Source organism: Falco biarmicus, chromosome 8 (genome assembly GCF_023638135.1).
Source record: "Falco biarmicus isolate bFalBia1 chromosome 8, bFalBia1.pri, whole genome shotgun sequence".
NCBI lineage: Eukaryota > Metazoa > Chordata > Aves > Falconiformes > Falconidae > Falco > Falco biarmicus.
In genome coordinates this window covers 35532706-35556145 of record NC_079295.1, presented here as the reverse complement: position 1 = coordinate 35556145, position 23440 = coordinate 35532706, and the positions used below count along the sequence as shown (strand labels likewise).

General features: G+C 41.3%; 1 protein-coding gene across 1 annotated transcript in view; it reads left to right on the top strand.

Moving 5' to 3' along the window:
- Positions 1–15723: 15723 nt before the first annotated feature.
- DPP10 (dipeptidyl peptidase like 10) overlaps positions 15724–23440 on the top strand; it is a 548469-nt gene continuing 540752 nt past the window's right edge. Inside the window, exon 1 of the mRNA XM_056350156.1 lies at positions 15724–15930. Within this exon, the coding sequence (XP_056206131.1) occupies positions 15871–15930 (60 nt within the window). The 5' untranslated portion in view covers positions 15724–15870. The remainder of the gene's footprint in view (positions 15931–23440) is intronic.

Here is a 23440-nt window from a genome sequence, read left to right as displayed (position 1 = left end):
ATTAAAACCCAGTGAAAGACACTGAATTTTTTATGCACCCATAGATTTGCCTTTGCTTTCTGTTTTCCTTGTGAGAGCTCAGACATACTGTAGTGATTCAAATCTGTCCTTTCTGTAACTCTATTTTCTTCAGTTAAATTAAAACAGGGGGAAATTAGCCCCTTTGATTTTTCTCTTCCAAACTGGCTGGAAGTGTTGTACATGCGGAAAATGAGATTTTAAATGGAAGGAGAGTGACTCACACTAATTTAAACCCCAAACTAAAGAGCTAATTGCATATATTATAATTTCTGTTATAATGAGAAGATAGTCATAAGTGATTACATACATTTTAGAGTTCAAATTATTTTTCTAAAACATGTTTAGGGTTAAATCCTGTCCTTGCTGGAAGAGAAAATGCAGAGGCATGCTGCCTCTTTGGCAGACAGGCTGCTGCTGGCCAGACTAAAATTTATTGGGGTGGCCTCAGGGACTTGCTGAGGAAACATTTTGTTGTTTACCCCAGTCTGCTCACTTACCCAGCCAATCTCACTGTTTTTTGGCCAATACGGTATTTATGTCTCACTTTTTCTTGGGCTTCGTGTTCAGCTTTGCTCTCTGAAAGCCAAAAAGCTTTCCCTAGTATTTCCCCTTTTCCTCTTCTTTTTGACCAAAGGTTATCTCTTAGTTTTTTAAAATAGCAGTTCCTAATGTGGAATAGCAATATTCACTGTAAATACCTTTTCTATATGAACTGTGGAAGAGAGGCCCAGTTCTGTGGAGATCCAGTTCCTTATTCAATTAGGTTTACTGGATTGATTTGAATCACAGTGGTAGGCTTAACTAGCAATAGCTAAGGGAAAAAAATGTTGTGCTTTGTATCAGCAAGTCTATATTCCAAATGCCTTGGCAAAAAGAGATAGGTGGCTAAACCATCATATGGGAATGAATCATGCAGATGGTTGGCAAAGTCATAGCAATGATACATGCTAGTATTTATTTTGAAATGTTATATATGTTGGAGTCTCATTTCATCTTAACACAAATCAGTACTCTTGCCAGTACTGATGAACAAAGACTTTATTGAAATTTAATGGTTTTTTTAATGCTTATACTTAGACCTTATCAAATTCCAAGTTCTTAAAATAAAACAACAGAGCAACATCTCTCCCCAGCCCAAAGCCTCATGTATTGAATACAGCGGAGTAATCTTGTTTTAAAGGCAGGGCTTAGATTTGAAATGTCTAAGTAGAAGGGCAGTTTCTTTTATGGTCTTTACAAAGCTTAGTGTAACAGCAGCTCTGATATTTTCTTAGGTCTTACTGATATTATTAGAAGTATTTCAGTGCTCTTTACTAAGTTATCTTGTTTCCAGTCTTGGCTCTTTTTGTTTGTTGCAGATACCTCAGAAACCAAACAACTAAATAAATATGTTTCAGTAGCTTAGATGGGCATGTTCCCATCATTGACATTCAAACCTTCCACTGACATAAAAAATTTTTTGCTTTTAAAGAGATATCAGTGTGACAGCTCTTACAAAATAGAACTGATAGGCTGCTGCATGATTTCGTTTTTCTGTAATAGAAAGATGTAGCTCAAGTAAGTGTGTCCTGTGTGAAATCACATTGCTTAGCTGGGTGTTAGGATGAGAACTCGCTAGTTTTTATAGTCAGGGTTGTTATGGTGCCACATGTATCCTGTGTCCTTCCTCCTGTGGATACCACGATGGGTGCCTTCAGCCTCCTGGCCCACTGTGATGCTGAACTGAATGCCAGTTGCTGGCACCTGCACTCAGGAGGGTGTCCAGGACCTCAGGAGGTCATTGCTCTCTTTTTCAACCTTTTCTTGGATCTGGGGTAAATAACAAGTCTCCTCTAGTCTTGTGTTTCTGGATATTTTTTTTAGGAGGTGGAATGGAAACAGTGCCAGCCTGCTGGGGTGTTATGGGAATACCAGTTTGTTTGACTGGGCAGGGGAATTTTTTGGAACTAATGAGTTGTGTTCCCATTACCAAAACGGTGTAATACCTGAGGTCTGATAGGGATGCTCTTATACAGTTGAATAGTAAGTAGATACATATATTAATCATGGAAATTTCTGTTTTCTCTTGCAATTTGTTATACAATAAATAGATTTTTCTTGCAGATTCTCTCATTAAATTGTCTGAGAGGAGTAGCCATTAAACATTCATTCCTTTATAATTAAGTAGTTTAGATGTAGGTCTTTGAACACTTCCCTAAATAATTGTGTAAAGCTGGGTACAAAGTCAACAAGGAATGAAAGAGTATTACTCTAGGGAAGTACTTTACAATAAACTAGCAAACTATCTACCAAGTAGTGCAGAAGCTGTAAGACATCGGTGTTCTTACAGGCTAGAGGTGAAAAAGGCTCTTTCCAACAGTAGCCATGACGGGAGTGAAACCTTTTATAGTTCCATCCTGTTTGATGAGCTCTGAGTTACTCAGCGCTGATGATACCTCTGTGTCCATCACACAACTTGTGTGTCCTGTTCTGCCTTCAGCCTCCTCTTCTTCCCCTTCCCTTTTTCAGCATTTTCAACAGTTTTTGTTTGTTTTGTTTGTTTATTTGGTTGGGTTTTTTTACAAATGTGAAAAGAATCAGTCTTGGGCATTTTGGGTTCTGCTTCTCATGCAGCTAAATATTTGGTCTGCCCCTCTCTCACCTTCTCAATTGTGGATGTTGCATTTCACTGAGGATTTTCTATGACTAGTCCCTTTTTGTTGCCAGAGTGTCCAGCTATTCTATTTCTCAGCTTTTAAGAAACTTTAATGCTTAACATTTTTCAGTTTTAAAATCTGTTACTCTGCCAATTGATTTACATAATCCAGCAGTTCCCAATATTAATGACTACCTCACTAGATTTTAATGCTGCTATGAATTTTGTTAGTGATTGATTATAAATGCTTCTAAATGCAATGTACAGCAGCACAGAACTAAGAGAGATACTTAGATTTAAATTTATGCTCTAAGATCTGTAAGTTCTATAATTTTAGTCCAGTTAGCATGGAACATTGTTGTGTAGCATCATAGTGGTCTTTTCAGTTAGAGCATCTGGAAGCAAATCAAATGAGATACGAATTTTGTTCCATTAGCACAGCTACTTTTACAGCCACGTTTGTACTTTAATGGTAAGACAACTTGAATTTTGTTTGAGAAGGCCTATTTCCCATACAGCCATGTACACTGTAAATAAGTATATTCCTAAATTCTAATTCTTTATTGATTGCATGTCACTGGACGTTTTTTGATGCTGAGATGTTTGCTCTTTCCCAGCACCATGGAGATCTATGTGTTTCACTGGCTGTGATGATTCAGCATGGGAAGCACACAAACTCTGTCTCTCAAAGTGCACAGGAGAACACGCACAACCTCCCAGCCTGAGCACAGCATGCCGTGCTGCACAGATGTGTTTTGCCGGGTGAGTTTGCACCCATGCCACTCCATAGGCATCACTCACTGTTGGGCAGTAAACACACACAGCCGCTGAAGTAAAGCAGACTCCAATTATATCAGTATGTGAAAGGCTCAGATCTGTGTTAGATGTATATGAAGGATTCATTTCCCCCCCTGTTTAACTGAGGTGAGGACCTGCATAGATTTTCTGTTCTGACATGGGGCAAGGAGAAAGCGTTGCTGCTGGATTTTGAAGAATTCAGCTCCTTTTAAACAATCTTTTCTTTTAAGGGAACCTGCTATAGTAAAGTTGTGTCTGAGCTTAAAGATCCTCTTTGGCCCTCTCTCTTTTCTTCTTCTTTCCTTCCTAATGCTTTAATATCTCAGGACTGCAAAAGATACTTCCATCAAGAATATGCCTGGAACTGGCTGAATGTTTCTGTAACTAGAAATAAAACTACAGGATGTGAAATGTCTTGTGACAGAAACAGCAGTCCGTCCGTTTATAAAATGGATTTTATTATTTGATCACCTGTAATAGCAAGGGATACTTGCTACTGAATACCCCAAAATGTCTTTCCAGTCCAGTGTACTATGATTAGAAGCATGGGAAGGAGCAAACGTACTCCCTGTTATCAGGTCTCTGCAATGATTCTTTATTGAATTTCAAAGTCAGTGCAAGACTTATTGTTTGATAACAAAAACACTTGCTATTTCCAGACCAACTTCTCACAACAGCCCTCCATAAGACCAGTGAAGCCACAGATGAAGAGTCATGAGACCACTAGGGTCATCTAATACACTCCCTCGCAGTTACAAGCTTCATGGTATAAATCATTTTCATAAATATATGAACACAGAAGATAAAACTGAACTATGGAATTAAGTCTTGTCTGCAGTAGAGGCAATGACAGGGTCTGTTTTGTACAGAATTTACTGCAGAATCTCACTCCTTCAGTGCAATATTTTTTTGCCCTTGCCTCCACTTACTTTCACAAATCCAGTTTTGAAGTCTATTCTGGCTTAGATGCTCTGGAGAGAATGGGAGAGAAAAAGACAGTGTTACTGGTGACACTTGGGTAATATGTTTCCAGATCCAGGCTAGTCCCTTGGCAGTTATATGTCAAGAAATGGGGATGAATGAAACAGATTAGCACAGGGTGAGATCCCCAGGTGGTATAAACTGGCATAGCTTCTTTGGGCAGCTTTTCTACTAAATGAAATTGGTTTTCACCTCTTGAAGATGTGAACCACAAATTGAAACAGTATAAAGACTGAAGAATAAATAGACCCTATATATTTGCTGGTTTAGTTTCAAAGTTTAGCCCAAACCAGTCTCATTTTGAGGTCTTTATTTATTAACTTCTTTTTATTTGGCATCTCTCTCTTAACAGACAACAAGGAATACTTGCAATTCCTAAGGACTCTCCAATGAAAGATGTTAATTTTGTTGCCTCTTTGCCCCCTAAAAAAGTAATAATGAAAGGAAATCCAGTGTGAGGCAATGCAATCAGCCATCTCCAGCATCCCATGTTGAAAACTGCTTGAATAATTCACTTCTCTCGAGTATCTTTAGTGGATCAGCTCTCAGCCCAGGGGTCATGAGGGAAAGCAAAAAAATTCCCACCCAATCACTTCTCTCTCTGTACTTTCATAGCAAACTCCTGTCTCCCTGCTGAGAGATACTGCAGCTGCCACCCAGGAATGAAACAGAAATGTGGTGCCATGTGGGTAGCAAAAATGGTAAGATTTTCTCTGATGTTATTTTATTAAACCAAACCAAACACTACCACCCCCTAAAACACTTAACTTTTCCTCCTTCCTAACATCCCTGTTACTCCTAACACTTCCAGTAACACCGCTGATGATGAGCAGTGAGGACAATCCTTTTCACTGATCAGATCAACTGCAGATGCATTAGCCATGCAGGTCAGATGCTGCAGTCCTGTTGTATGTGCTGTTCTCATTCAATCCATTAAAAATCCTGTATTTCCCTGACAGGCCTATGTACATGTTTTAGTAGAGAATTATATTATAAAGGGCTGAGCAAGGGAAAAGAGCAAGTTTCCTATGACTGAGACTGAAATGTCCTGTGGCATTAAGGTGTTTTGATTAAATTTCCCAGTTTTAAAATGTGGTAATATACAGCTGTCCTTAAAATGCTGGGGTTTGCAATGGTCTCTTTGGATCTGAAGACTGTCAGGGAGTTTTGCTGTTGCTGTCATCTATAACTCGCATTCCAAAAGAGGTTTTGTTTTCCCCAAATCTGCCTTTTGGGATCCTACAAATTGAACAGCTATCACTTTCAAAGTTTGTGTGTCTGCACTTTGAAGACTGAGGAAAGCCAATACAAAGTCCATGTTTTATAATATAGAAAGAGCCAGCAGCCCTTTTCCACATGAAAATTGCCTTGAAAATATAAATGGATTACCAATTAAATTTTAGAAATACATACCCATTCAGGTCCCCAGGCTTCTTTCACCCAGCGCCCCAGGGGTGTGGTTTGAGGATTAGGGAATGAACAGCTATTTTACAGCTATGTTTAAAGATGAATTTGTACCTCCATGGCCTGATGTTATTGACAGTGCTGGGACTCCAGCAAGCACCCATAGACTGTCTGCTTTCATTTGCTGAGCAGCTGGTAGGTAAATGGTTATATTTCAGAGCTAGCACAGAAGAAGCAAAGCTCTGCCTGTTTATCCAGAGCCTGGATAGCTACAAAATAAATTTGATAAAGGAAGAGGAAGTAAGCATGGAAATTGAGATTCTTTTTCTCTCCAGAAGGATTTGTTAGTCCTGATAGTGCTTCAAATGAGCATCTCCTGAAGCTGGGTACGTCTGATGGGCAGTGTTGTATCAAGTCCTTTCCTTTCCTGATTTCTCAAAATCATTGATTGAAATTAAAGAAAGATTCAGAACATGTATGTCAATGCCTAGACTATTCCTAAATTTGGGACAGAAAGTTGTAATAGATTTAGTTCAAACTGCTAGCAGGATAATGAGCATATGTAAAGTTTTGGACTACAAAGATCCGCATGGTTAAGAGAATCCCTCAATTCCCAAGTAGCTTTATTGTTTTCATATCAGCTACATCTCTATTGTGTATAAATTGCTTTGGGATCCTTGGGGTGGAAGGCTTTAGATAAGTGTAAATTACAGTTGCCTGTGATTATTTTAAAGTGGTGATTGCTGGGACACATTTTTTATTTGTATTGTGGGGGGTTATGATTCTAGTATAGAGATATGGCAGCTTCAGAATTGGAGAAGAAATATGTTCTGAGACTTTGATTTATGTTTTTCTATTCTACTCTTTGAATATAAGTAAGAGGGCAAGAAGGAGAGCATGAACGTTTAGTGAATGTGCTACTGCAGTGTAATTCATCTTTGAGACTGAAACAGCACGTTTATAAACTTGGTTAAGCAAGCTCCAGTTTCTCTGCTCTCTTTTTCCTACACCTGTTGGAAGCACTTTTGACAAATCATGCACTTTAATAAAAACATTTTCAAAATTACTTGCAAAATATACTGCAATCAAAATAATGGCTAGATTATGTGTTTGGAGCTAGTGTCCTTTTGTTGGGTGTGCAGGATGGCTATGTTACATTGTCTCAGAAGTTTTAAGTAAATGTAATGAACAGCACTTGCCTACAGGTACTGTAGCTTCAGTGAACCCTGCATTTGAGGCCCTCAGCATACCAAGAAGCATAAATTGTGGTATTTTACCTAAGCCGAGAGCAGGATATTATGATTATTAGAAGACTGCACAATTTCTGGAGAAGACATAACTGCATGTGAGACTCAGTTGTTCTTGACAAATTCCTTCCAACACTGTGAGTCCCACAGGTCTTCAACAGCTCTCTGGGATTTAATAACAGGCTCACAGCCCAATAGAAAGAAGAAATCATTCTAATCTCACATCTTCTTTGGTTAGTTTAAGCATTGCGACATTGAATGTAATTTCCATTGAAACAGTCCTCGGTTCATTGCAAAAACAGGAGTGGATGATCCACACTTTTTTCCCCACACAGGGTTCTACTTTTTTTATAATCAGAATATAAAAAGGATGCTAAAGTATAAGGAAATTATTTCTATGCATGTTTAAGTGTTATTGAAATGAGCAGCTGGCAGTAGCGTTGTCTCATTAACAAGGTAGTATTTCCTAACTAGTTGGATGTGATACTTGATGTCACTAAAGCTCACTGATGTATATGTGTGAAGGTACATTGATACATGGCAATGAGATGCAAACGTCTCATAATTCTAACAAAAGGAAGTAAAAATGTTCACAATGATATTGGGCAGCCAAAACTTTCACAGCTTGTCAACTGAAGCGTGGCAGTGATCATGGTGGCTGAGTAGCGTGGGCTTGTGACTGACACACTTGTGATCGAAAAGAAAAAGATAAGGGAGATTTCAGATGTTTTCTTACTGAAAAGGCATCATGAATTTGAAGAAACTGAGAACTGTTACACATGGCAGAAGAGGACTGTCTTCCAGGAACATGCTAAAGAGCAGCATTTATGGCTGTAAGCAACAGCAGTCAGGGACATAGCATGGCCAAGTCTGGTCCTGGACTGTAACCCCACCATCATCTTCACAGACCTACAGTAGGGATTATATCTAAAATGTGAGATTTATTGCCTTTTTCATTCTTGGTGCTTTGGCCAAGTTCTTTCTTCAGATTCCTGTGGTCTGTCTTCTCCCACCTTCATTGAAGTAGTTGTTTAAGCTTTTTCCCTGGCAGCACTTTCCTTTTAACATCTTGCATTTTCATTTACTGAAGCAATGATTAGAGATTGTGCAGAATTGTGCTGAGGCTGCTGCTATTCTCAGGTTGCTCTCTCTTGCCGCAGACGGGAGACAAAGCAGTGTCCTCGCAACAGCCCCCTTGGAAATCCAAGCTGCAGTCCTCCTAACAGGATTGTTTATTATCCCATCTTTCACTCTTTAATTAAAATCATGGCTTTTGCCGTGACAAAGAAACATGTATACAAAGTATGCGCAACCAATAAATTAATACTGTGAGGAAAGAATAAGCCAGCAGATTAATCATTCATCTGCTGTTTTATACATGGCAATGAGTTAGACCCTTCTTCAGTATCCTGGGGGTCTTGTGAAAACATCTTTAAAGTGGAGAAGACGGGCATACATGTAGGGAAAAGAGACTTTGGGTTGACTTGAGGGGTAGAAAAAACATCTTTTCATTTCTGATGGCAACTGCTTCTTGCTGCTGCTTGAGCAAGCCATTCTGCAATGTGTTAGTGAAAGTGCTCATTTGATTGTAGATGATCTTTCAAATCTGCAAACACCTGGTCATGTTATGTGCTATTAGATTTACACTGAGTGAAGGAAGGGAGAGTTTTGGTCTGTTTTTCAGTAACATTGAAGCACATTGTTGGGAATAATTATGATATCAGTATTTTTGTTCTAAAGTTTTGGGTTTTTTTATGCCCACAGGTGATAGCATACCTCTAAAATTTTGCTTAGGTTTGTATTAACCCAGATAGAAGAAGGAAAAGGGTCTACAGTAGCCAATTTTCTCTCTCTCTCTTTTTTTTTTTTCTTTTTTTTTTTTTTCTGTTGTCATTGAACTTTTCTGGTTTGTTCAATCTGGAAAGGATCTTTTTTTTTTCCTGCAGCCTCTGAGATCTAACATAAAAAACCCTACTCCCCCACTTCAGTCTCCATAGCTACAAACTATTAATTAAAACTTCAAACCCTTTAAATATGTGAACTTTCCTTTTTTTTTTCATTCCAGCTTTACTGCCTGCTGATGCTACCTCTACATACAATCAGATCGGGTAAAATTTCTCAGCCTAACACAATGGCTTAGAAAGAATTTTGCTTAGATGTGATATCTAGTGCAGATAGCCCAGAAATAGGAGTCATGGAGTAGCTTCTTCATGTTGAGGGGACAAAGAATTTGATCAGTTCTGCTATAGTAAACTTGGAAAAGCCTTGACAAGTTTGCAGGGCTACCTATTGGGTACATAAATACTTGGAAAGCTGGCCTGACTTTCAGTGTGGGAATTCTTATAATGGTTCAGAAGTTTAGCTACTAGCTGGCATCTGATCTTTGAAAAAGGAGGTTGCTTCTGGGTGGCTTGTTATATATACTGAAAATAAAGGACAGGATCCTGCTTAGACAGAATACCCTCAGTCTTGCTTGACATTTAATTCAAGCTTGTTTCCTAATCTTGAACCTTCAATAATGCCCCTCTGGACTGCAGATTTTGGATATGGTCTCAATCCAGAAATATAATGTTCAGGCCAATCTCAGCGAGCAAGAGCATCCCTGGAGATTCAACACTGGACAGGACCATGATGCTCCTGCAGACCAAGTGTTCTGCATGAAGTTCAGCATTTTCCATGGCAATCAATGTTTTAAGGCTTAAAGAAGCATAAACTTTGTACAGAAAGACACTTCACACTACTTTTGGCATGTCTCCAGTATTTTGTGGCAGTTGCTGAGTGCTATGCAATGAGACTGGGATCGTGGCTATGCTCATAGGTAGGGAGACAGTATAGCTGTGTTCCTGTAAGTCTTCCTATGTGCAAAAGCATTACTCATCTTGTAGTTCTTGCATGGTAGAAATATTGAATCCTGTTAGCAGTGTGAGTAATAGTTATGCATGAAATTAAATCTACTTCTCAAATCAGTCAGGTTTGCCATTTTTGTTTTATAATGCAATAGTTTCTGCAGATAGAAGAGTAAATGAATGCACTAAGATGGAGTGTAGTGCTCCTGAGGTCTACTGTGGACTTATGTGAGATCAAAGAAAAAGTATTTGTTCTTCTTGCCTGAAGTTCCTCACAGGTAAAGTATGTGTATCTGTCAATCAACCTTTTTTTTTTTTTTTTTTTTTTTAGATTTCCTACACTTTTGGGCATTTTCCAGCCAGTTTGTAAATGCTGTGTGACTGATACATTCACACTGAGGAGAATAGGGAATTGAAACATTGCGGGTTTTGGGCAGTAGTGTCCTAAAGAAAATTAATATAGTTTGGTGGACACAAACGTTTTGTTTTGTTAAATAATATTGGCTATTACTCTGAAGCCTCATTTGAAAATGAAAAGGACTGAAGGTTGCTCTTTTCTCATTCCCTGCTTGAGTCTGGTAACAGGCATCCACAAAACAGACTGAAGGGATCCTAAAGATACTCTTTGTTTCCACCACTGCTTGCGATTCACCCAAATTCATTCAGCAGCCTGGGGACACCTACTAAGAGGTGCACTGCAAAGTGCCATGCGTAAAATCACCTACTGTGTGTGCAAGTTTTGCAGCCAACACATTCAGTTCGTTCAGGCACAGTTTTTTCTTGTCTCTGCTTACAGTTTTCTATCTCAGAAACTGCTTGCTTCTCTTCCCTGGTAACAAGGCAGTTGTATGCAGGCTGCTTTTCACGTCCGTCGCTTCTCACAACATACTCCCCATACTGAGTCAGTGATATGTGGATATTACTGATGCTACTTTCATGACATCCATGTTTGCAGGCAAAATCTAGTCAGAATAATGCATCAGTATTGTAACAGGAAGGATTTTTTTTTAAAACTTTTGGCTGTAATTTAATACTATTCACCTTCACTTTTACAGAAAAATAATCCAACCAATCACTGTGTATGTACCAGATTATTTTAGCACATTTTTGTTTCTAAAAAGAGGTACAAATATTTAATTGAAATATTTCCTATTAAAATAAATGTAATGAATAAGAACAGAAAGTTCTCATAACAACCGTCCCTGGATACTTCTGTGGATACTGGCTTGTACAAATGAGGAAGATCTATATTTGTTTCTTCATCAGTTCCATATATTGGACTGGATATTATAAGTTTTGAGCATGTCTTTCAGCAGTGCTGTGAATTCTCCTTGGTTCTGTTCAAAATATCAATTACTGAACCACACTAGGCTGTTTGGAAACCACCCCTCAAAACCTGAAGACAATAAGCTGTGAGGGAATTTTTGCACGATAAAAGGAGTAGAAATATATACAGTGAGTAAGACAGCACCTTGCACAGGTAACACAGTACTTTCCCAATGACAGAACTGTCCACTCTGAGGAATCCCTCATTCTAGTAGCTAAACATCGACATTGCAGGTTAACAGCAACAGTTTCTGGCACTGCAGCCAGAGTGAAGCCTGGCACCCCACTGATTTGTTGAGTCTGTCTGAAGTTACACTGTACTTGCGGAAATTTTCTTTCACATTCCCTTCATCAGCTGCAGCCAGATTGATGGCTGCAGGGGATATGGAGTTGTGCACGTATGTACACGTGTGTGTATGTGTGTCGAGCCACACTGCCATCCTGCAGGAATAGCTTTTCATGGGATACTTTGAGCTGCATGTGAACTTGCTGGCCACGACCAGCAGCATACAATAGCTGCTGGCCTTTCCAGTGACAGCTCTTTGGGGTAACAGGAAAGAAACAGAGGATTTTTGCACAGCTGACTAGAGGGAGGCTATGCCCTGTCTTCATTTCATGCAAGCCCAACTTCGACATAATTCTGAGGAAGCCGGCAGCCTAGCAGCGGTCCCGAGGCAGCCTCCCTTGCAGTACTAAAACTTCTTTGTCATAAACAGAGAAGTCTGTAATCTGGTTATGAACCGGTGTGGATTAGAAATTGAGTTCACTCATGCCAATAGCTGCCAATATATGCAAGCGCAGAATTAGGCCCTGGGTATGTGGGACAGTAGTAAGAGTAAATTTTATGTACTTGCATAAAACAGGGAAAAAAAAGCTATAGGAAAACATGTTGTGATGAAGTATATATAATTACCAATATACACTTTAATTTTTTTATTTCTCAGAATGCTGATTATATATACAATGTAATTCATGAAACATGACTTAAAAGATTAAGAAAGGATTGTAGGTTGTGGGGATGTTTTTAAAGAATATAAGGCTTAGAAAACAAGCAAGTAAGCAAGAGGCAGGAAAATGTGTGGCTGGGGAACTATACTGGGATTTACCAACAGCGGGTTACTGCAGGACTTGAATAGTGATCAGGAACCTTTGGGAAATGCCATCTCCAGCAGCAGTTCTGGCTGCCCATGGCCACTTGCTGCGTTTGGATAGCAGGGCAGGCAGGGTTTTCAATCAGAAACAGGGATTTGCTTTTCACTTAAACTTTCTGGATAGTTTAATCATTTTTCCTGGATGATCACATTGATTTCTTACTCTTTCTAAGTATTTCAGGAAGGAGGTTCTTTCAGTGCACTGAGGGGCTGCTCCGACACCAGCAGGTACCACCTGCTCTATTGCAATGCGTAACAGAGGCATCTGCTCACAGCTTTAATATTCTCCAGCATATTTTGGTAATAACTCAGTTATTTAATTGCACCCTAAAGGCACTGAAATTTTTGAAAACCTTTTTGCAGGGTGAACATGGATACTCGCATTAGCAGTCAACATCCAGGGTGAACTGCATTTTGCTAAGCAGCCAGCTCCAAAAGAAGATTACATACTATGGAGGATTAACGGCTGTATCGAGGAACCGGAGGGATGGCAGTGAATGACATTACCGGAGAAGTAAGCAGTGGAGTGGGGCTCTGGAGGATTTCAGTCGGCATGTTGTGGAATCCCACTCTATTGATCTAACTTGTTTCTGAGATATTTTATAATGACAAACCATGCACTTATAGAGTAATTACAACTCCTGATCACCCTTGTTAGTTTCATACTCTAATTAGGTTCCTCTTTGTGAGAGCGGGAGATTAATCAGCAAAATTTATCCTTTCTAGGAATATATAAGTTCAAATGTGTAGAAGTTCATTTAAAAACAATGCCAGCAAATTATTGATCTTATCTCTGTCTTTGGCAGCTTTTTCACCCAAGCAGCTTTTTCTTTGTTATTACGAGGAAGAGATTTCTGTCTTAGTTTAAAGCTGGTTTTGAGGCTTACATGGAATGTCAGCCACTATGAAGCATAAAATCAAACATAAAAACTTCATGCAAAGTCCTCATAGGAGCTTATAAAAATCCACACATACTTAGTCAAACTAAAAATACTGTCAATTCATTCTTTTGGCTTAAAGTAGTTCCCATCTGAGATTGTTAAACACAAATATATTTCTAGATGAAGAAGAAGAATGTCTTTGAATCTTCCAGGTTGCCTCTGCTTGCTTAAGCTCCTGGTGACAATAACTTGAAGCCATCATTTTCATTTCAGAACAAACACTTGGGCATGAGGCAGAGTATGGCGAAAGTTAGACTGTTAGCCCCTTTCCCAAACAGCCATTTACCTATCCCCTCCGTCTCAGTATCAACCAAAGAACCTTCAAGGCAAATCAGAAGTCTCATTTTTCTGTGCTTTTTCCCCTGTCTGTATCCATTAAATTTCACTCCTGCCTGCATAAAAGGGAGGGAGGCGAAAGAGCACTGCTGAGCCCCTGATATGCTTGCTAAATGTGTTTTTTATTGCTCAAAATCCAATCAATCTGATAAGGTGAAGGAGGCTAAGGTGAGCAAGTCCTGCAGGCTAGAGGCCAGCCCGGATGCTGCGCTTGTGGTGCCTGGAGGTGACTGTGTCTGGGCTGGGAGGGACCCTCTTTGCTGTGCCTTTACTCCACATTTGGCTCCCACTGGAAATGACATTTTTCTAGGTATCGCTGGAGTAAACACTGACTGCTCTCTCCTCTCTGGATGGGATGTTTGTACCCAGGGCTGCTTCCCATACAGGGCTTCCTCGGCAGCTTTCTGCAGACTGAGCAGACCAGTCTTTTCCTCACCACCTCAATCTCTTTTGCCATCTGTTTGCAGCAGTACCTACCTTTGAGTCTTAAGATGTGCAAAATTAATTTTGACTTTGGAAACAACACATTTGAAATGATTTAAAGTGGGTTTCCTTCCAAGAACTTAAAATCTTCTGAAAATGAGCCCCACTTAAAAGAGCTCAGGCAGACATCTGAAGTCATCATGAGATTTGCAAGCACAGCTTGAGGTTCTCATAGTCCACCTGGAGCACATATTGAGCTGTGAGCACAGCAAGCTCTCAGCCTTCTCCCTTTGTCTGTCCCTCCTTTGCAGAGTAAGATGGACCCTCAGCTTGCACCTCCAGGCCTGAATGTAGGTGCTTGGAGGGGATGAGCACCTGCCTGGTGTTTCTTAGTGCCACTCCAAGCACAGCCTGAAGTCTTTAGCAAAATTCTTGTTGTTTTCTCCTACTCTTTTGTATCTTTACTTTTTGGACACATGCTTTGTACAGTTTCTTCAAATTACTAAAAAATAAAAAGGGCAGCAGGATAGGGAGGAAAACTAAGACACAGAACCAGTGAATGAGCTCAACCTGGGGCCTGAATTTTTAAAAGCCATTTTTTTTTTTGAGCAATAGCTTTCTGTGCTGGGAGTGTAGCTTTTGATACAGTATCAAATAGTGCTCAACAGCCTCCCTCTTGAAAGAACAGATGCTTCAGAGATTGCCTGAAGCTGGAGTCTCATACAGTGAGACTCCAAATCAGCAGTTTGAGAGATTTGTGCCATGGCTTCTGGCGCTAGTCTGTCCTTTTTCTTCTTTGCTTCCTCCTGAACCGACCTTACCTGCCCCGGCTGCAGTTTCACGCCTCGGTGCATGGCACACTGTGCCTTGTTTTATTGGGAGGTTTCTCTAAAGCAAGAGATCATTTAGGAATGTTATGTATATACAGACATATTGCTTGCTCCTTGTCAGCCTGAGGTGTCACAATCTGCTCACGGAGCTCACCAGCTCCCATCTCCAAATCCTCCAGCTTTGATAGAGCCTGCGGGCTGGACCTGTGGCAAGAGCGTTGTGTGTGTTTCTGGCAAGTCCTGCTGACAGTCTGGAGGGGATAGCTTTTTAGATTTTTTTTAGACAAACAAACCCACAAAAAGTTACTTGGGTAAAAATCTGATCAGAGCCACGTTTCTCCTGACCTGTGGGGAAGCGTGGAGCTGTTGCAGCACTTAGCACAGCCCGGAGATTTTGGAAGTCCCCTGTGCGCTGGCGAGTGGGCGTGAGGCGGGCGCTTGTGCCGCGGCTGCGGTACACACAGCGCCTGCATCCCGGTTCCGCCGCGGGCCAGGGTCGGTTTAGAGCGGCGGAGGCAGGGGAGGGGATGGGGAAAGGAGAACGGGAAAACGTGCCGGAGAACGCGGAGGGAAGTGCAGCCAGCGTAAACTTTCTGTTGCAACCTTATTAATCTCAGCTAAGAGCGCTGCGGGGTTTGGCTGCACAGCGGGGGCTGGTCTCGCTCAGTGTCTGCGGCCCGGCCCGGGGGCGGCGGCGGCGCGCATCGCCAGGGCGGTCGCGGTCCCGGCCCCGGCGGACGGCGCGGGCGGTGCCGGCGGGCGGTGCCGGGCGGGGCGGGCAGCCCCCGCCGGGCGGAGCTCTCGCGGCTCCCGGGGGCGCGGAGCCGCCGCAGCCGGAGCCGCAGCCGGAGCCCCCCCCGGCCTCTCGGAGGCGCCGGGAGCCGCGGGCGCCCCGTGCCCGCCCGGCGCCGCAGCCCGCCGCGCCGGCAACATGAACCAGACGGCGACGGTGTCCCACCACGTCCAGTGCCAGCCCGCCCGGGCCGTCAAGGTAGGGTCCGAGCCCGGCGGGGCGGGCGGCTGCGGGGCTCCCCCGGCCCGTCGGCGGGGAGCGCGGGGCTGCCCCCTGCGCCCTCCCGCCTGCCGGCGCAGCGGGGGGACCGTGCCGGGCACGGGCAAAGTTTGCCCGAGGTCAGGGCGAGGCGCCGGGGGGCGGCGGGCGCGTCGCGGTCAAGTTTGCCCGCCGGTCTGGCGGCGAGCGGCTCGGCGGGAGCGGCATCGTGGCGGTGGCGGCGGTTTCCCCGGCTCCCTTCGCCGGGTTCGAACAAAAGTTTGTCCCGGAGGAGGTGGCAGCCGGGCGCGGGGCTGTTGGTGTCTCCCTCATCTTTACTCTCTATTGCCTGTACGGTTAATGGCTGTGGTTCAGTAACAGGGCGTGAAATCGACTTGTTAGTCGGGATTTCGCCGTTGCCCGGTCGGAACGACCCAGGAAGATGAGCGGCTGTGTGTTTGCTGTCCTCAGGTGTGAGATGTGCGTGGGTGCTGTGGCTGGGCAGCGAGGACGATGGTGGGGGAAGCCCCCCGGGGAACAGCGGGCTCTCTCCCTGACTGTCTTCTTCCCCGAGCGTCTGACACCATCCTGCTTCTGCATTGATCGAAAACTACTTTCTAGCCGAGTTGCTGCTCTCTACAGTGATAAAATGAAATCCCTAAGCAGATTTGTATTCGCTAGGAAGTACCTCTGCAGAAAAAAATGGTTTTTTTTTCTCCTGAAATAAAATAACAGTGCAATCAGTGACAATATTTGATCATTGATTCTTAGTTCTGAAAAAAAAATCAAGACATTTTATACCGGCTATTTTGTTTCATAAAATGATGTGAAAGCCTGAAAAGTTCAGTGCTTTGCTGTCTGTGACTCAGGATCGCCCGGTACAAGCCTGCATGCAGGGTCATGTAGGGGGAAGAAAACTGCTGGGGTTTTGCTCAGTGCACAGGCAGAGTTGGAGGGTTTGGGGTTGGTTTGTCCTCTCGGAATGAGCAGCTGAACTGCGCATCGTGTTAGCAAATTGTCAGCTGGGCTTTATCCAGTTAGTGCTAGGAATAAAAATCATGAGTTGGAGCTGAGGCGGGAGGGGGTTAAAGGTGTAAGTCTTCTATTAGCGCTGTCATCTTTATATAGGCTGCATTACACTTCACAGTGTGTTATCAGTAATGCAAAATGTCTGTAGGCTTGGGGACAAGGTGGGGATTGACCTGTGCTTCTAATGACCAGTTATGTAATGTGTAACTGTATCCATCACACCATAACCGGCCAGTTAGTTCGTGCTCAAATGGGCAAGGCCATGGGAAGTGATGAATTACAATTGCCCTGGCCCACTTCAAAGAGTCAGCATATATAATGTTAAATTGCTTAAAACCATTTCATCCTCTCCAGGTCTCTCTCTGAAAGTACCGGAGAACAGACAGCAGTGTGGTACTTGCTCTGGGAAGTATTCCCCTTACATTTGGGACAGCTAATGCTAATTTTTCACTGACAGCAACATTTATTAAATTCATTTGACTGGACTTCTAAGCCAAAACAACAACAACCACCAATATCAATATGCCATTAAAAAAAAAACAAAAACAAAAACAAAAGACCCAGATGAGTCAATAGTCTTCAGAAAAAGAGAACATGAATCAGAGCCTTCTAGACATGAGTCCGTTTTAAAACCAACACAGTAATGCTGATGCCATTAGAAAACTGTCTCATTTTTCTGCTCCTAATTCAATGTGTCAGGTGTAAAATGTGCTTTATAAATAGTTTCAAGTGCTTCCATGCTAGGCAAATGGATGCTCCACGATAAAGTACTTATGACCATAGATGAGCAGTAACTGCCCTATGGTAATGAGGACCTCATATTGGAAATTACTTCAAAAATATGTCATTAGTGACCAGAAGAACATAAATCGCATGTTAATCGTAAATTGTAGAGAAACGGTGTTAGTTCCAGCAATTATGAAGATTCAAGAAAAAAGTTTACAGGAAAACTTCACACCAACTAGAATGAGATCTATGAAAACCCTTCTTTTTTTTTTTTCTTTTTGTTACAGTTTTATGTTTCTCTGCAACACGTGAACCCATGACATCTCAGCTCCTCTGTGTTACAGTCTGTGTAATGTTACTTCTCAATATTTTTGGGATCAGCTACTCACTTCTCTGTAATGCAGCATAAACTTTTGAATGCATCCACATAACAAAGAATTGAATGATCCACTTGTCCAGTAAATTGAATCGTGCAAACTTTATCCATGACAGTTCCTGCTCTGAATCACCCTGGGACTGCAGGAGGGCTGGTGCCCAGACATAGGGACAACCTGTCCCTTTCTAACATCCTTCTTTGTTGAGGGAAGGGTACAACTTTTTGCATCCAAGAGCACTGAGAACTGAGTGTACTGCATCGCAAGTAGTTTTGGTGGCAGAGAAACAAGTTGACAGAGAAAATCTAATATAAAGCAAGAAAAAAAGCTCAAAGATACCAAACCCCATGGATAAAATGTAAAATCTCCTAATAAAGCTGCCTTTTACCTCTAAGCCTTTTTACAGCTTTTCTGAAATTGCAAATCTTACCACCTTGCTGACACCACTATGAATAATGATCTTTCACTCTGAGATCTGTAACAAAAACTTTAGGGTCTAGCTGGGAATACTAAATACCTGCCTTCTTTCTGTATCATTACGGCTTTGACTTCAGGAGCCCCCCTCCAGGGCAACAAACCTGGTTTTATTCTTCGCACCCTTGGCTCATCTTGTCCATACAGCAAGTAAAATAGCTCTTCCAGGGGAATCTCTCTGCATTTATGCACTTTCATGTTGAATTGGTGGCCAAATTATTCTTTTAATTCCCTGCCTCCCCCTGCCCCTGACAGAGGAGAAAGTCTGTTAAAACATTGTTTGCCTTGTTTGGAGGAAAAAAAGAAAAAAACACAACCCAGTAATAGAAAAGAATTATTGTCTTGGCTGGCTAGGGTCTGCCATTATGAATTCTTTCAAACCAAATATTTGTACTGAAATTATGGGGACCGTGGAACAGAATTACTTATGTCTTGCTTGTAATACGTTTGGGACTACAATTTGCACTGAAAAAAAAAAAAAAAAAGAGGAGTTAAGCTAATATTTCTGTGGCTTTCTACATTCTTTAATAATAAAACGTACTCTACCAGATAATGACTCTCTGCTGTTATCAACCTAATATTGATCTGTGAGCTGGATCATTGAAGGAGTTACTAATTGGCATTTCAGAAGCTCATAATTACTGTGTAATATAATATGTATGTTATACCCTTTTACTCTACTCTTCCTTCTTCCCTGCCTTCCTTTCACTTTTATTTATTCATTAGCTTTTAGAGTTGCAGATATGTCCTCAGCAAAAATTCTGCAGCAAGTTTCATCAGTATCCAGGGACAGTATCGGGAATATTTACATTTCAGGTTTATTGTAGTAGTGTTTTAACACTTGCTAATTGATGAATATTGTTTTACTGATAGTTTTCTTATTTACAGTCAGGTTGAGGAGCACATATTTAAAGGGGATTTGTTGTGTTCCCTGTGGACTTACATGTGTGTTTACAGCAACTAAGGTGTTTACACCAAACCTGCACCTTAGCAGGAAATATCTGCCTGCTCCTGCAAACTGCCATACACGCACCTCCTCCTAAAGAGAGAGAGATACAGCTCCTCCTGTTCATAAAGGCTGTTCGATAATACTTTTCAAGTTGAAACTTAAGGTAGTTAGATCTTTAAATGCCCACAGGATGTGCACAAAACAGGCTTTGTGCAGGTATGGGAATCATTCCAATCTACTAGCTGTTTAGGAAATAAATCCCTTAAAATGAGAACAGCATTTCTGAAATCCATTACATCAAAAGCAAGTCACCAACAGATAATCTCAGTGTGTGTTCAATTATGAATTATCCAGGATAATACGTAACAAAGGGCACAAGTAATACAGGGCTGTGTCATTGTTAGGAAGGCAGTCTATGGCAGCATAATAATGCAAAAAACCCAAGAAAAAGTGATATGTGTAAAACTAGTAGGTTTGCATGGTACTTTGTTTAAGGCATTAGATGATCACAGCACTGCTGTGCCGTGTAGAAACACATTTACATTGCCACGTGAGGAAATGCAGCTCTGGGGAAGCACAGCGTGGAGGTGGCAGTGGAGGCTGCAGCCAGGCTGGCGATGGGGAAGGCAGGTCGCTGTCATGTCTCTGGATACGGCCATCTCAAAATGCATGTTTAGATCAAAGTAAATATTTTTATTTTCATAAATGCTGAGCAGATGTACAACGCCCTTGTGTTTATCCTGTTCTTGAGACTCTAAAGGTGCATAGTGGCCCATCAGGGGACACCAAAGGTGATTATAACACTAATCAAAGAAATTGGCTTGGAGCATGATAGAAATACCTTGAGTCTTACTCTCTGAAAGCATCTGGGGGTCTTTTGCATTGCATCCTCATCATTTGTAGTTGCTTTATGTCCATTTTGGCAAACTGGTTTTGATCACATTTGGGTTGAGTGGAGATGCTGGTGTGTTTTATTGGTATTTTCAGACCAAAAATACAGCCATGATGATACATATGTATGTATGGGTATAACAGGCTGGAGGTCTCTAGATGGAAGTTTGAAGAACTAATCACAGCTTGTAAATCTTCACATTTCCACATATACCTTTCCATATTGTTTCAGTCTCCTTGCCAACATCTGTACTACTAGAGAATAACCAGTGCCTTTTCCTTTTAAAAGCAACCCTTCCTTCACTGTAAGAAGATGCAGTGTTACAAATAAAAAGCTGCAGGAACAAGAAAAAACAGTTTAAAATATTTATATATTATCCCCTTCCAGTCTATGAAGAAATAATTGCTCTGTGTCAAAGGTAACATCAAGATTAGTTTTATTTAGGTGACTTTCAGTTGGTACCAATTGGAACAAAGTACTATTTTTTAAAAAAAAGAGAAAGAAGGGGAAGGAGATGCAATCAAATCCCAAGTTCGTGCTGTAAGGAGTGGCATAGCATCAGCATAGGTCTGATGCTTGGGCACAGTGTACCCCAGCAGCAAGTGCCAGCACTGCTCAGCAGAGATGGAAATGACCGGGGTTGTTCCTGCGTTCCATTGCCTGCTGTGAACCTGCCAGTGGGTTACGTTTGTTGGCTCTTCCTTGCCTGTACAAATTGTTACTATGCTTTCCAAACTTTTTACTCTTAATTCCCTGCTGTTTTCGTAAAACTTAAAAGCAATTAGCAAAAAGTGTAAATGTTGGGTACTTCTATGTATTTAAATATATATACACTGATTCTGTGGTATACATTTGATGTATGTAACCATACACAGCAGTGTATTGTAATAAGTAGACAACTTATAGCTTCCAATTTAGTTGTAATGCTAGGAATTTAGAAGGCAGTCACTTTAAAACTAATATACGCAAATATGCATGAACATCGTGGTAAATTATATTTAATAATAAGTTGGTACTTTCCTGGATTGTAATCATATAAAATTTTTCCAACTGCAAATCATTACTTTAAGAAATATGGCATTAAGTTTAATTCTCTTTGAAGCCACTTAAGATATGGGTCTGTGAGTGTTAGATAACACTTACTTGAAAGGATATCACATCATGAGGAATTTAATCTTTTTCATTCTTTAATGCAAAACTGTTTTACTAAACGTGTGAAGATAATTTTGTGCCTATTTTGTTCAGTATTTCATTCTTAAACTTAGCACGATAAGACTTGCTTGCTGTCAACCACCTGAACATTGTTTTGGAATTTATTTAGGACCTTTCATGTTTAAAGATTTTTATTTGAGGTCCTCAAATTGAATTATAAATGTTAAATTATGCAACATCCAGGCCAGTGATTGTGCTGCATTAATCATTTGACATTTTTTTGGATTTGTGGCTTTGGCTTCTCAGGTGTTGACAACACCCAATGTTACTGGCATTACCTGCATTATGTGCCAGAAGCAAAGAATCATCTTAGGCACCTATAAATTAACCCCATGACTTTTAAAAATGAGGCATCTGATAGTGGCAGAATGGCTCGGGGGCTTTTTGTTCCAAAGAAAGAGAACTAGACTTGCAGGTTCATTACACTGTGAATGGAATTGAGTGATTCACAGCAATATATGCCAACCCCGGATACCTAAAGGAAGGCAACACCTAGAACCAGAGTCATCAGCTCAATTAAAGACTCGCCACAGTCCTAGGCTGTGAAATTAATGCAACTGCTGCAGACGAGGGCATGTCTTACTTCATATGAAATCTAACCAGTAAAATAATTTGAGTGCATTGTGCTTTAAAGTGCTGGTTCCTCAGTGTTGACGGCAAAGGGAGCAGCAGCTAACAAGCGGAATGGTGGGCAGGTGCTGTGAGCATCTGTCTAATGGGTCTCATCTCCACATTGAGAGTGTCAGAGAGCGCTTGTGCTGGTGCCATCCTGGGGCCTCAAGGGAAGTGGGAAAGAGTCCGAGGATATTTAAAGCTTGGTGTTAATGATGCTGGTCTTGAGCTGCTGACATATTCCCCGAGAATATATCAGGAAAATATTCTGAAGTTTTAGTTTTGAAAGAGGGAGACTGGAACTGAACTGGGTTGTGGCTCCACAACACAGAGACGGTTGTTCAGCTTGAGTTTGTGTGTGACCTTATCGAGGCAGAAGGATGTGGAGGTGAGCCCTGTGGAAATTTTACAGGAAGCTGAGAAGGAAACAGAGGTGATATCTGAAGGACATGGCGAGACAGTGGTGGCACCTTGTCAGGAGAAGGCAGAGACACAGGAGTCACAGGAAGACGGGATCTCAGAGTGCGGCTGACTATTAAAAGGCAGCTGGCAAGTGAAGAAAGATTAGAATAGAGTATTGTATTTTAGCTTCAGCTAAAAAAGACGTTAGTAGGGATATCGGCTGTTAGGTTAGATTACGTTGCTAGATCTGGCCAGTCACATTAAAATTGCTACAGAAAGTCACAGCCTTGAGGCTTTCTTTAAAGAGAAACCAAGAGACAGAGATAATGCACTTGTATTGAGAAGTGTCAGAGGTGAGGTTTGCCGTGTTATGCCGTGTTATCTCAGCGTGGCCCCCTGGAAACAAGTTAGCACACTGTCCACAGACTTTGTGCTGGGGAAAAACCTCAATTTTTTGCCTCGTTAAATAGGCTTTCTACATCTAGTTTTATTTACTCTTTATCTATCTATTTGTTTATTTATTTGAAAGAGGCAATAGGGGGAAGAAACCTAGAAAAATGTAAACACAGAATTAGTTACAATTGTGTCCCTTGATTTGCCTAGTAAGACAGAAACAGTAACAAACAAAAAAAAAAGCCAAAACCATGAGTTTGTCCTAAAAGTTAGGACAATAATTATGTAATTTTTTCCTCTTAAAAAAAATGCTGGGAGCACACAGAGATAATATTTTGGTAATCTTTGTCCAAATGTAGCTATCTGAGCAATAATAGTTTAGCACTGAGAGGCAATGACAGTACACAGGTGTTAAATCCTTAGTATTTTCAAAATTATAAGTTGTTT